The sequence below is a fragment of the Callorhinus ursinus genome, unplaced genomic scaffold, assembly GCF_003265705.2.
Source record: "Callorhinus ursinus isolate GAN/ISIS: 27379988/994484 unplaced genomic scaffold, GSC_fseal_2.0 scaffold71, whole genome shotgun sequence".
Taxonomy (NCBI): domain Eukaryota; kingdom Metazoa; phylum Chordata; class Mammalia; order Carnivora; family Otariidae; genus Callorhinus; species Callorhinus ursinus.
This window is the reverse complement of record NW_027397133.1, coordinates 4,723,263-4,737,489: the sequence shown is the minus strand read 5'-3', so window position 1 is coordinate 4,737,489 and position 14,227 is coordinate 4,723,263. Positions and strand designations below refer to the sequence as shown.

The following is a 14,227-nucleotide window of genomic DNA, read 5'->3' as shown; positions in this document are numbered from 1 at the left end:
CCTCAAGGTCTCCATGGGGATCAGGATCAGGCTGGAATTTTTCCCACCCTGAGATTTTCCTGCATCAACCCAGGAGGGCGCCCTGGATGCCGCCAGCCCTGCCCCCAACCTCCTTCCTCTCTTGACACAGCTTCCCGGCTAAGGATGGATGGAGGGGGGGTGGGGTGTGCCAAGGTGGAACTACCAGGCCCAGAAACGAAGGAGAGGCACTTTGGGATTTACGAAACGAGGGACCCTGGCCAAGAGTGGCCGAGGGCCTGCCCCGGAGTCCCGCAGCCTGGGGCCTCGGGGTAAATGGGACAACCTTGTCTGCTTCTGGCCTGTGGGGCCTCTCTCAGCCTCCCCTGCCCTGCCCAGGAGTTGGACCCCAGCCCAGCCTCGGGTGTGTGAGAAGCCCTTGGCCCTGGGCCCTGCCCCCGGTCCTTCCTCCCCCACACACTGGGGACTCAGCCCTTCCTTGTGTTAAATAGAAACCTCTTTATTCTAAGTATCGTACATTCCTTAATACGTTGGACTGGGGCCAGACCTTGAGGTGAGGGGAAAGGGGGGGCCTGGGATACTTCTGCAGAGCCTTCCAAAATGCCCCCCACTGCACACTGGGCCGGGAGCTGGTGCTGGGAATGAGCTTCGTGGCCTTGGGAAAGTCCTTGCTCCCTCCGGCCTGCTTCTCTTCTATTCCGGGGGTGTAGCGGTGGCCAAGAAGACTTCTGAGGATCTTTCCATCCCCCCGTGGGGGGAGGTCTGTGGTCCCAGGCAGGGAGTCAAGAGCGAGCCCATACAGGAGGACGGTTTGTCAGCAGCAAAGATGGGGGGCACTGAGGTGGAGGGCTGGGACAGTCTCAGCGTTGGGTAGGGGGCCGTGATGGAGACAGAGGCCGAAGCCGGGGCAGACAGGCCAAATCAGGCCTGGCCAGCCGGGAGAGGGGAAGGCGGCCCAGGAAGAGAGGGAGGCCAAGGCAGAAAGGTGGGCGGGGCACGGAGATGTCTGAGAAGAAGGCGCGGTCCCGAGGGGGTGACAGGGCTCCCCCCTCAGACAGTTCCAGGTCCCGGGCCACAGCCAGGATCTCCTGGCGGGCGGCTGTGTTGTGCAGGCCTCGGATGTCGAGGAGGGCTGCCACGTGCTTCCGCCTGGGGAGAGAGGAAGGGACAGGTGCATGGGGTTCTCCGTGCGAGACGCACACCAGCCCACCCGTGAGCCCCATCTGGCCCCCATCCGTCGCAGAACCTGTCTTAGCTCTGGAGCCCCTTTAAAGCCCCCTTCCAGGTTCTTTCCCCAGACCAGCAGCCCCCCAGCCCTCCCCGCATCCCAGCCCCCATTCCCTCCCCATTTCTATCCTCCCAGCCCCTCCTCCTACCAGCATGCCCTCCAGAACTTCGCTAAGCAACCATTTCCAAACTGACTCCAGAACCCGCACCTCTATACCCAGCACAGGAGTCTTCCTATGCACCCTGGTCTTAGCTCCTGATTAGCCTTCAGTCTTCAGCCCCAACTCGGCTCAGACTGCTTCTCGGCTTCCTTCTCGTCCCCTCACACCTGCTTAAGCCCCAGAATCAGCAGCAACCCTCTCTTCATCTTCATTCACACCTCCAACAGCCCCCTACCATCACTCAGATGCTGCCCAGAAGGGTTCGTCCACATTCCCATCTGAACCCTCACCTCCCCCCTACCCCCAGGCCAGGTCTGGAAGCTTCTCCACCCCTGCAGTTCCAGAGCCCGTATATACGAACTCAAGCTCTCAACCCAGAGCCCATCCATGAGAGCACCTCCATCCCCTTGGAACATTCGCTTCACCCCCACACACACACCCTATCCCCAGAATCCTGCGCAACCAAAGTTCCACTCTGGAACTAAAATTAACCTTGGGGCAGGGGGCCCTCAACCAGAAACTCTGTCTCAAAACTAACTCTATTTTCCAACCCTTGCCCTTAAATCTGACACAACAAGCCTTCCCTTCACGCGTATCTCTGCAACAGATGGCGGGTCCAAAACTGCAGGACCATCACCACGTTTCGACTCAAGAGCCTGAACCGAACAGTCATTTCCAGAACTTTCGTTTCAGACAGAGCGCTGGGGCCTTCACTACCCCCTTCAAACGCAGCTCGGCGTCTTCTCTTCCCCACATCCCCAGTTTGGAATCACCACAGCTCCAAAATTTGCTCATCCAAAAATGTGGCTCAAGAGACTTCCAGCTCAGACAAGCTCCACAAAGTCGGCTTTGGAACCACTCCAAAACTTGAGAGCTTTCAAACTGAGCTTCATGTTCAAGTGCAGATTCCAAATCAGAAACCCCAATCCAGGAGGAAGGCTGGGATTCCCACCCCCGCCAAGGACTCCACAGGACTTTGTGTCTTCCCAAGGACAAAGAGCCCCACACCCCAGAGCCAGACCTGTCCATCCTGCATTGCATCCAGAATCCTCACCCTCCACCCCAAGTCCTCAGCCCTGGAGCCTAAACCCTGCTGGTGCCTCACTCCCTGGTGGTGTGGGGTTTTGTCTCTCCCAATACACAGAACGTCTGGGAGCCCAAAGAGCTCTCAGGGCTACCACCACCAATCGCATTTGGGTGGGGGGCGGTGATCAGGTGCACCAGCTTGAGCCAGCCTGCCCCAGGGTTCAGGTCCCAGCTTGGCGACTTGCTAGCTGTAGCATTTGGGGTAATCTACTTAATTCCTGCCTGCCTCAGAGGATGCTAAGCATTTAGAATAGCACTGCCTTTTACTTGCATATCATTTTCTAAAATAACTTATCATAGGTCTTACTTATAGAGTGGGCTGATACCATGCTTTCTTAGGTCTGACATAAGGACTCAATAAACAAGAATTGGTCTTTGGTCCGGCTGCCCCTGTGGATGATGAGGGTAATGCTGATGCGGACAAATGATGGAGAATTCCACCCCCGACAATCCTATGGGAAGAGGGCTATTATCCCCCTGGGAGAGGCTCGGAGAGGGTCCCACAGAGAGGAAATGATCCACCAGGATCTGAGCGGCGCCTGCCACTGTCCCCAGTACGTGTGCGCCCGTGTGCCCGTGCGTGTTCCTGTGTCCTCCGCGGCTCCCCGGCTGGGCCGGCCCTTCCTGCCGCCGGCGGCCCCGAGCCCCCCCTGCCCTGGGCTTCCTGTGACTGCCTGTTTGTTTGCGAGCCCTGGTGGCGGCGGCGGCAGGAGGAGGAGGGAAATCGTATTAATAATGCCCTGGTTCCAGCAGGAAACGGCCATCAGACACGCTCGCCGCCTCCCTCCCTTGCCCAAGAGCAGGAAACGCCGGGACGGATGCCAAGGCCCGGAGTCCTCGACCTGGCGGCGGCGGCCGCACCAACAACAAGGGACCCAGGCCGGCGCTGGGGGTGGTTGGGGGCTCTCACCTGATGTCGGGGTAGTCCCGCACCAGCACCCCCACCTCCACCTGGATGCTGGGCGTGTCTTCCAGCTGCAGAACTTCGGCCAAATGGGGCACCACGGCGTCCAGCCACGAGGCCTGGGACTCCTGCAGGGGAAGGCTCCAAGCTCATACTCTGGCCCTAGGTCCCGCTCCCTGTGAACTGCACCCCTCCTGGCCTTCTTTCTCTCCGTAAAGCCGGGCAGAGGACAGGCCTGATCAGAGGTTTGGGAGGACCTGGAAGCTTCGGAAATGTGAAGACAAATGCAATCGAAATGTATCTACTCCCAGTGTTGCAGACCATCTGGGGCTCGGGGACACCCCTCCAAACCTAGTCCTCGTTTGCAAAAGGTGACCCTTAGGGGAAACTGGATTACTTGTGTGAGAGGCCTCCCTGCGTTCTCAGTAAGATGAGGCAGCCCTCGCCCCCCCCCCCTTCGATTCCAAGTACTGCAGACTAGAAAGTCCTGGAAATGCGGATGAGTGAAGCCCTTCCGGTCCTGCTGATTACAACTGGGTACAAATAAGAGTTGGTCATTTTACATTCTTGGATTTGGGAACGCCAAGATTCTCGGGTTTCTGTTGCGTTTAGCCTCTCTCTGTGCTCAGAACAGCTCCTGTTTTAGGGAGTGGGAGCACTGGCCGGGGAGGGCCCTAAGCACCTCGCAGGACTGAACTGATCGAATCCCCACCACCAGGCACAGGGAACACGATGCCGGTTTGCGCCCGGAGACGAGCTTTCCCCGGGAGCAAGCCGATTTTTACGCGCGCAGGGCCAGGATCAAAGTGTCACTGTGGACTGAAAGTTGGGTGAAGGCCTTCCTCGAAAGCCCTCCGCCCCGGCTATCGGGTCCGGGGATTCCCGGCAGCCCAGGTTTTCCCGGGGTTTTGGAGCCCCCCGCCCCCGGGCCGCACTGACCAGCCGCCGGAACAGGCGCTGCAGCTGCGCCGCGTCCTCCCGGAGCCTCCCGGCCACGCGGCTGCGGGTCCGAGCCGAGCGGCAGCGCAGGCGTCCTCGGAGCAGGGGCCGCACGTACTCCACCAGCGCCCGCCGGTGCAGCTCGGCCACCAGAGCCTGGGGACCGGGGGAGACGCGAGGGCTGGTGAGCAGCCGGTGACGCCCTCCCCCGCTCCTCACCCGCCCGCGCCCACCCCGGGCACCCCACGGGCACCCCTCTCCTACCCCACAGGGCGCCGCGCCCACTCGTCGCCCCCAGCCCCCCAAGCAGCCCTCGCGACTCCCGACGGGTGACCTCTGTCCTGCCGGATGACACCCTTCTCTGCCCCCTAATCGGCTCGCCGACACCCCCTGCCGGCCCCCAAAGGCTGCGGCGTCCCAGCCCTCTCCCCACTCTCCGGAGTTCCCCCTCGCAGAGGCCCCAACCCTGGGCGCGCCGCACCCGACACCCCAGTACCCGCGCCTCTGCCAACCCGCAGACCCCGCGCAGAGCCCCGCCTATCTCACCCTGAGAGAGCTGCTCCGCACCTTGAAGGGGTCTCCCCCTGCGGCGCGCTCCCCCTCCCCCACTCTCACGCCCATCCCTCCCACCCCCCACCCCGACGAGCCCGCGCACCTGGTAGGGCTCATCCTGCATCCTGCGCAGTGCCAGGGCCTGAGCGCCCAGCGTGCCCACGATGCCATCCAGGGCCTCCGGGCTGTTCAGCCACTTCCTGCGCATCAGCTTGTTGAAGTGCGGCTGGGTGGGACAGAATGGGGCATGGTTTTAGCTCTCTTCCCTTCCACCCTCTTTCTCCACTTACCAATTCCACAGAAGAGAGCTGGACCCGCAGTGCTGTGCTGTGCCCTCCTGGGGCGAACAGTCCAGGGAGGGAGGCAGACCATCCCCAAAGATGGACCCAGAGCGGTCAGGGCTGGGACGAGGGAACCGGGAGTTTAGGAAGTCCAGAGCGGGTGCCTGAGTCAGCACAGAGGGTCAAGGGGGGCTTCCTGGAGGAAGGGACACCAGAGCTGGGGCCAGGAGGATGGTCACAGTTAGCCGGGTGAGGGGTATGGGAGGGAGTGGCTCCATCAGCCTGTGAAGGCGGATCACATTTCAGATGAGCCTTCATGTCAGAGGATCAGAAAGAAGGTCAGTGTGGTTGGCAAGATCATCTGTATAATTTGTGGGGCCCAGAGCAAAATGAAAAGGGAAGGCCCTTGTTCAAAATTATTGATAACTTCAAGACAGCAGCGGCAGGGCAGCGAACCAAGCAGTGGCTCTTTCAAGCAGGGGGTCCCGTGGGACTGCTCGGTTCCACAGACCCCCCGAAGCCGGAACAGGTGACAGGGAGACACGGAGATGTGGCAAAGCGGGTGGTTGGGGCTGGAGCACAGAGGGCTGTAAGGCGTCCCAGCTTCCTCCTGAGGGCACTGGGGAGCCACTGCAGGTTGGAAGCAGACAGAGAGGGTCAGGCTTATACATTACGGAGATCTCAATGGGAGGGGCCAGGCTGAGGCAGAAATGGGGGGGGGGCTGGAAGGAGAGGAAAGAGGGAAAGAAGTAAGAGGGGTGAGGAGGGAGAAAGCAGAGCCCAGATAGAATTCGTAGGATTTCTCTGGGGGGAGGGAAGGGAGGCACTTGAACGTGATCCAAGAGCTGGGACAGGCAGTGGGTCTGTCCCTGAGATGGATCTGGGGGTCGTGGGAGCAGATGCTGCGATCTGGGTGGACCCTGGGGAATGGACATGCGGGGTTGGCGTCCACGGTGTCTAAAGCAGGTCCTACCCCAACTCTGCCCCGCATCCACTTCCTGCTCTCTCATTCCAACAGTAACCCGGCTGTCCAAACCTCCCAAGATGGGGCCTTTTGTTGAAAAGCAGGTGTGAATTAAATGAGCCAAAGCTCATGTGCCTGGCTCAGGGCGTGTCACTGTTGCTATAAACCCTGTATTCGTCGCAAGATATCAGCCAGGACCCGCGGTCCAGGATGGAGCTAAGCATTCTATAGCCATGTTCCCATTGCTTCCTCAAAGCCACTGCCCCTGCCCCCCCCCACCACCACCAGAAGCCTGGAATTCCTGTGCCCGTTTTTCCAGATGAGCAAACTGAAACCCCAAGAGGACAAGTAACTTGCCCCATGTCCCCCTACTTGGAAGCAGCGCAGGCAGGCCGGGAACAAAGACCGTACCCGTTTCCTAGCGCCCCCATAATCCCCCCACTCACTCACTTTCCCGCACACACCTATCCATGTAGTCATTCAACAGCCACTGTGTGAGCCCTTCCTATGGCTCAGCCATGGGTGGGTGGCTGGGGACACATGGAGAACACTTGGGGGACACAGCGCAGAATGAGACAAACAAAACTCTAAGCCTTTGATCGTTGTAAGCAGGTCAGGGGAACCCGAATACTTCTCTGGTATTTGCTATATATTTTTAATATATATTACATATATATTTGCTGATACTAAGGAAGTATTGTTCCCTGTGTTAGGTATGAAAGCGGCACTGTGGTTATGTTCATTTAAAAAAGGATTTCTTATCTTTTGGCGATGCCGGCTGAAGTGTTGATGGATGATGACAGGATGTCGGGGATCTGGGGGCAGGCGGGGGGCAGGGGTGGAGGTGAAACAAGACTGGCCAGGCCTTGACAACTTGCTGGAACCGGTCCACCAGGGGGCCATTCTATCATTCTGCCTACTTTTGTGTATGTTTGAAATTTTCCATAATAAAAAGTTATTTTAGAAACACTCCAACAAACCCTGCCCTTGAGAAGCTAGCATTCCTGTGGGAGGAGCTGGATTGGGGAGGGAAAAAAAAAAGAAAAAGAAAAAAAAAAGCAAAGGCCATAGCAGAGCGCAGGTGGCCGCAAGTGCTTGGAGGAAAACATCGCAGGGAGTGAGGAAGGGAGTCTCCTCTCAGGGCTTCTATTTTATTTTTTTTATTATTTTTTAAAGATTTTATTTATTTATTTGACAGAGAGACACAGCGAGAGAGGGAACACAAGCAGGGGGAGTGGGAGAGGGAGAAGCAGGCTTCCCGCCGAGCAGGGAGCCCGATGCGGGGCTCGATCCCAGGACCCCGGGATCATGACCTGGGCTGAAGGCAGACGCTTAACCGACTGAGCCACCCAGGCGCCCCTAGGCCTTCTATTTTAAATAGGGCGGTCCGAGGAGGTCTCAGTGAGAAGGTGAGACTCAGATGTCAAGGCGTGAAAGAGGGGAGGGAGCAAGTGATGTGGCTCCTGGGGGGGAAGAGGGGTCCAAACAGAGGGATCAGCAAGTGCCAAGGTGCTTTACTCTGTCGTGTGAAGGAACAGTGAGGGGGCTGGGAGGGTGGGAACGGAGTAAGTGAGGAGACAGGTGGGAGGAGGCGAGGTCAGAGAGGGAAGGGTCAGCTCATCATCATCCGGGGACTTGGGGACCACAGCAAGGACTTTGGCTCTTGCTCTGAGTGAGCTGGGATGTACGGCATGGATTGAGTACGCCTTACAACCAGGCATACACACACCTCTCTCATTCCCAGGTACTCCCACCGCCCTCCCCACATACTCTCACCCACCGCCGACCCGAGCGCAGCCCCCCTCTGGCATGCGCAGGAGCCCGGAGGTAAATAGGGCTCCGGGATCTAGGAGAGGCTGGGCAGGGATTTGGGGGGCCTCAGTGGGGAGGGGCTCCACCCAATCCCCAAGGCCCCTTCTGCTGGTTGCTCTCCATCCTCCCCTTGACCATGTCCTCCCCTCTCTTCCTTCCTGCACCCCCCTTTACCCCCCCAAATGACAGGCCATCACCCCCTACTACCTCCCTCCCCCCCCCATTTCCTGAACACTGAGTCATGGGCTGAAAGGAACTGCAGGTTGGCGGGGTGCTCCCCTGTCCTGGCACACTCCACCCCCCGCCAGCCCCCTGCCTCACTCACCTGCAGCTCCTGAAACAGCAGGTCAGCCAGGACTCGGTGGCAGAGCCGGGTCACACGGTCCAGAGCACTGGCAGCTGCTTCCCGGGCCGGCTCACTTTCGGGGGGCCCCACCCGGGCCAGGCGCTCTGCCAGAGCCCTGTGGGGATCAGAGGAGCCACAAGTCAAGGAGCTCCAATATTCTGCTCAACTGCCTGGACCGCTCTTCCTCCTTAGATGGACTCTATTTTGTGAGGACAGGGATGACAGGTCAGATGGGGAGCTGGGGGAAGTCAGGGGCTCTGGGGAGAATCCAGGGGCTGAGCAATATCAGGGGGTGTCTGGGAGGCTAGGGGGGTATGGAAGCTCTGTGGAATGTGATTCTAAACATCTCTAATTCTAAAATCCTACCTTTCCCACTTCCCTTAATGATGACCCTCCATCACTGAAAGGACCTTAACGTGGTCTGAGGGCAACTTGGCATTTTCTGCCCAAAATCCCAGCGAGCCCCCTTCCGGGCATGTGTCCTTCAGAGTCCCCACGTTTGTGGGAATTGACAGGTGTGCCAGGTTTTTCTCTGCCAAAGGGTGGAGCTGACTCTCCATTCACTGGGGACAGTAAATACATGATGGTATATCCAAACAGTGGAACACAGTTCAGATCTAAAAGGAAATGTGGGAACTCCACGTGCTAACAGGAAGGTCTCCAAGCTGTTAAGGGGAAAGGCACAAAAGTGTGTTCAATAGTCTACCATTTGTGGGGGTTTTTTTTAAAGGAAAAGGAATAGTATGTATTCACACAGTGAATATATTTACTTGTGTATATATATATGGAATGTGCATATGAATGTGCACGAATATGCATATGCAAGAAGTATGCATATGCATGCATACACTTATTTACACATATTTACGGGTAAATATATCAAGTGCCCCAGCAAAGATATGGCAGACTCTAGCAATAAGGAAGGTGGGGATGGTGGAGGAGGGCGGCTTTCCACTCTATGCCCTATTGTATCTCAAATTCTGAACCATGTAAATGCATTCCCGATTTTTCAAATGCATGAAAAATAAGTTAATAAAAAAAGGAGAGTAAGATAAGAAGGCAAAAAAAAATCTGTAATTCCTAGAGTGTGTGAGTCTGGCTTCTAGGTTCCTATAATTAGAACACTCCAATGTTCTGATCACTCCGCTCCGTACGTAATTCTAGGGCTCTGTGATGCTCAGGTCCTTTCCAGGACTCCCTAGGGTTTTATGCTTCTAAGGCCCCATGTGCCTGTCACTCTGGGCCAGCTCTGGGATCCCTGCCCCAGTTCAGCTTGTCACGGCCACTGGCCCTCTCCCTCAACACACACACTGGGCGCTCTCACCTCAGTGGGGGCCCGCAATTGACCAGGGAGATGGTCCTGCTGATGTAGGTGTCAGGTAGCAGCTCCCGCACTCCTGGATGCTCATGGAATCGCTCCACCCGCTGCTGGAAGCTGGTGACAGGAGAAAGGGAGGGTGCGTGACAGATGGAGCGCCGCTGGAGGAGGGCCTCTTGCTGGGCGCTCAGCCCCGCAAAGCCTGTGATCCTCACTGAAGAGCGTCTGCCCATCCTTACTTGGTTCCCTTTCATCTCTCCTCTCTCTGTTGATCCTGGGTACTGATGCCTCCCCACCCCAGCCCTGTCCCCCTGCCCCCAGCCCTCCATACCTCTGAAGGAATTCTGCTAGCCCCCCCAGGCAGCAGTGGGCCATCCGCTCCCCAAACTCCTGGCTGATGCGGGGTGCTCGCTCTGTATGTTCTTCCAGCAGCTGGAGAGGAGAAGGGGTGAGGAGGGGAGAGGTCCTGCTTTCCCACCGGGGGGGAACTCTTCCTGCTGATTCTCCTTCCACTTCCCCACCCCCTACCTCACACACATCCTGCGCCAGGCTGCTGGGCCGGTCCTCTGTGCTCCCCCAGTGCTCCTCATTCTCCTGCAGCACCCGAAGCAGGGCTGCGCGTGTCTGAGCCTGGAGTGGGAAGGTGGGGGAAAGGCAGGAGTCAGGGGCGCCTGGGACCCTCTCCCTCCTTTTCTCCCCCTCCCCCTTGGTCCCTACACCTTAGTCCCAAGCAGCTCTTGATTCTACTCCTGAGCTTGTAAAGGTTACACTGAGGAGGGAGCCTGGACCAGAAAACCTCCCCAGCACTTTGCATCCCTAAGTCTACGATTTGGAGCTTGATATTAAGAGTCTGTAGTTTTGGGGCTACTGGGGGGCTCAGTCGGTTAAGCATCTGCCTTCGGCTCAGGTCATGATCCCAAGGTCCTGGGATCGAGCCCCACATCGGGCTCCCCGCTCGGCGGGAAGCTTGCTTCTCCCTCTCTGTCTGCCTCTCCCCCTGCTCATGCTCTCTCTTTCTGTCTGTATCTCTGTGGCTCGAATAAATAAAATCTTAAAAAAAAAAAAAAAAAGAGTCTGGAGTTTTAAGCTTCCTCCGATAGCCAGACACTTTGAGGGTCTATTCTCTCATTATTCGATGGTCTTCCCAGGTTCTGCAAAACAATTTGCTCAAGAGAGTCAGATTCTGTGATTCCAGGATTCCAAGGGTCTGGGATCCTAAGATTTATGCATCTCTGATTCACTGGTCCAATGTTCCCTTCAATGAATCTGAGAATCTAGGTATGTTGGAGTCTGAGATTCTAGGCTCTCAGGTTACAAAGATTCTGATTTCTCTGGCTGAGGCAGGACTGGAATTCAGGTGGGAAACAGCCCTGGGGCCAGGCTGGGTGCTCGTGGCTGGACCATCCTGCGGACTGGTGCCCATACCTGGCCAGTTATTAACCATGCTGACCGGCTACCCTGCTTGTGTCCAGGGCTTGCTGTGATGCCTTCCTTCCGTGAGGCTTTGGGACCATGAGCTGAGTTTCTGTGACTGACTCTTGCTCTACGATTTGGTTTTGAAGTATCAGAATGTATCAAACCTTTACTGATGCTCTCTATGCCTGGCTGCGTGCTTGGGTAACAACATTGAACCCAAGGCACAAGTAATAGGTACGGGTTTGCGTTTCTGTGTCTTGGGGGCAGAACTCAGAAGTCCACAAAGGGAAAAGGGAAATGGGAGTAGCCAAAGGGGGAGAGGAGAGGCCCCCAAGCCCAGTGCGACCCCTCCCTCCCTGCAGAGTCCCTTCTGCTCCCAAGTCCCCCAGTACCTTAACATCTGTGACACATTCATCCTCCAAGCCCCGCAGGGTGCCGGGAGACAGAAGGGGCCCCAGCTCCCCATTCTCCAGGGCTACCAGGTCCACCAGCCCTAGGACCTCTCTGGGAGTGGGGGACAAGAGACAGGGAGGTCTGTGAGAGGGGGATCTGGGCAATTGAAACCCTCCACACCCAGGGTGTTTGTGACCCTGGGCTCCTCCCTTCCTCTCTAGGGGCCAGCTTTGCTCATCCCTCAAAGGAAGTCTCTGGAATTGTTGCTCCCCTGGCTCCAGCTGTCTGAGTCAGCTCCCTGATGAATGGTGTCCGGGCAAGACTTGCAGGGGTCAAGTCCAGGCTTGATGGTCTGGCACACAAGATCTCTCCCATGATCAGCTTCACCAGACAGAACCTCCCTCCCGCCTCCGCTCCTTGTCCCTACCACCTCACCTGGCCTTGGAGGCCTCCTGGGTCTAGCTCTCACTCCCCGATGCTACAGTCTTGCACACTGCCCTGTGTGATACCGTCACTCTCCCTATCTGCCCCCCACCACCCACACGCACCCCAAGCTTTTGCCCGTGGCATCTTCTCAGCCAGAAGCACCATCTTCCTACTCCTGCCCCGCCATTCCAGGAAGCTTTCCAGACTCCCTGTCCTGCCTCGTCTCTCATAGGTGGTGTGAGAGTGTCCTTAACACATATTCCCAAAGGGGACCTAGGAAGTCGATGTCACTAGCTGTTGCTTCCCCATTCTTCTAGTGACAGCAGGATGATCTTGTTTGAGGAACCACCCACCCCACTGGCTCGCCAACATGTGGTTTGGGTGTGGCCAGTTCCCTTTCCCCAGAGTCCGTAGGTGACCAAGTCATGGCTAATCATATTCCATCCCCCGGCCACAAGAATGGGTACGTTTTAGGATCCGAAGTCTCGACAGTGTGAAGATTTTAGGACGGGGAGCATCGATGGTGCTGAGGTTCTAAGTGCTAAGGTCATAGAATTCAAGGGACCAAGAGCGTTACAGTCCTAATGCTGGAAGGATCCACAGTATCAAAGTTCTAGACTCTAAAGAGGGAATGAGCCTAAGGCTTAGGATTTGAAGTCTCATTGGTGCTAAGGTTCCAGGATTGAAAGTGTCAGTGCTCAAGTTCTAAGACTGGAAGAATCAACAGGGCTAATGCTCTAGGATCTAAAGAGAGAGCAGTGTAAGAGTTCTAGAATTCTGAGGGTCGACTCTGCCAAGATTTTAGGGATGTTGGTGCTAAGGTTTTAGTATTTAAGAGTCAGTGGTGTTAAGGTACTAGGACTGGAAGGGTCAATGGTACAAAGCTTCTAGGATGAGAATGGTCAACGGTGCTAAATTCTAAGACCAGAAGGGTGAACACTACTGGGATTCTAATAGTATACGTGTCAATGATGGGAAGGTCCTAGGCCTGGAAGTGTCAATGGTGCTAAGATTTTAAGAATGGAAAGATAACAACGCAAGCCTTCTAGAACGAGAAGGATCCATGATGCTTAGACTCTAGGCCTGGAAGGGTGAGCAGCGCTATGATTCCAAGGGTGGAAGTGTTGAGACGCTGAGGTCCTCGGGCTGGGGGTCGCGAGGTGTTAGAACTGGAAGGACTGATGTCGCTAAGGTTCTAGAGCGGAAGGGTGGCTAGCGCACAGAGGCTCGGCTTGTAAATGTCACAGTGCTGAGAACTGGAAGGATCGATGGGTAAAGGATGCAGGAGTGGCATGGTGCTGAGGTTCTGGGACCGGAAAGGTCCACAGTGCTAAGGTTCTAGGGGTGTAAGTGTCCACCATGCAAAGGTTCTAGATCTGGAAAGATCACCAGTGCCACGATTCTAGGCCAAGGAAGGGTGGACGGGGCTACACGTCCAAGGACGGCAGTGGGGATGATGCTGAGGTCCTTGGACTGGAAGGGTCCACGGGGCAAAGGTTCTCAGACTGGGAGGTGCTGAGGTTTGAGAACTGGAAGGACCGATGTCGCTAAGGTTCTAGCACGGGCACGGTGGACAGCGCTCGGAGGCTCGGATTGTCAATGTCACCAGCACCGAGGACCGGAAAGGCCAACGGTTTTAAGATTCTAGGATTGGGGAGCCAGCTGTTGCAACTGAAGAGGCCAGGGGCTGGGGGAGCGTGTGTTGGCGGGGGACGGGGGGGTGCTTCTGGGCGACCCGGGGGCCGCCGGCCCCGCCTCACCTGGGGTACACCTGGTTGTGCCAGTGCAGCAGGGCGTAGCGGTCGGGCAGCGGCAGCCTCCGGCGGGCGGCGGCCCCGAGCCACTCGGCCAGCGCGCCGTGGTAGCCGCGCAGGTAGACGCCGAAGGCGCCCAGGCCGGCGGGGTAGGCGGGCGCCAGGCGGCCCCGCACCCCGCCCATATCCTCCAGCAGCCGCGCCCGCAGCGCCTCCAGCTGCCCCGCCAGGCCCCCGGGCGCCCCGGGCGCCGCCGCCTCCAGGCGCTCCCGCGCCGCGCGCCCCACCGCCTCGGCCCAGCGGGCGCGCAGCTTGCGGGCGGCCCCCGGCCCCCGGCGCCCGTCGGCCGCCTCCTCCTGCAGCAGCACCTGGCCCAGCTGCGCCACGGCGCCCGTCCCGGCGCCCGCGCCCGGCCCGGGGCCCGCCAGCGTCTCGCGCACCAGCGCCCACAGCTCGCGCTGCAGGGCCTCGTACAGCAGCGCCACGTCCCGCGCCCGGCGGCCCCCGCCCGCGCCCTCGGCCCCGGGCGGCCCGGGCGCGCCGCCCCCCGACGACGCCAGCTCCTCGGCCTCCAGCTCCAAGATGTGCTCGTCGGCTCGCGCGAGCTCGCGCTGCTGGATCAGGCTCAGGATCTCCAGCACTGTGGGGGCAGAGCGGGGAGGTCAGGGG

General features: G+C 57.9%; 1 protein-coding gene across 1 annotated transcript in view; it reads right to left on the bottom strand.

Moving 5' to 3' along the window:
* Positions 1-467: 467 nt before the first annotated feature.
* Positions 468-14,227, bottom strand: part of EXOC3L2 (exocyst complex component 3 like 2) — a 20,730-nt gene continuing 6,970 nt past the window's right edge. The window contains exons 3-12 of the mRNA XM_025849445.2: positions 13,565-14,198; positions 11,378-11,489; positions 10,098-10,199; positions 9,901-10,001; positions 9,576-9,686; positions 8,231-8,366; positions 4,952-5,074; positions 4,297-4,452; positions 3,364-3,485; positions 468-1,128 (exon numbers count right to left, since the gene is read on the bottom strand). Coding sequence (XP_025705230.2) covers positions 840-1,128; positions 3,364-3,485; positions 4,297-4,452; positions 4,952-5,074; positions 8,231-8,366; positions 9,576-9,686; positions 9,901-10,001; positions 10,098-10,199; positions 11,378-11,489; positions 13,565-14,198 — 1,886 coding nt within the window. The 3' untranslated portion in view covers positions 468-839. The remainder of the gene's footprint in view (positions 1,129-3,363; positions 3,486-4,296; positions 4,453-4,951; positions 5,075-8,230; positions 8,367-9,575; positions 9,687-9,900; positions 10,002-10,097; positions 10,200-11,377; positions 11,490-13,564; positions 14,199-14,227) is intronic.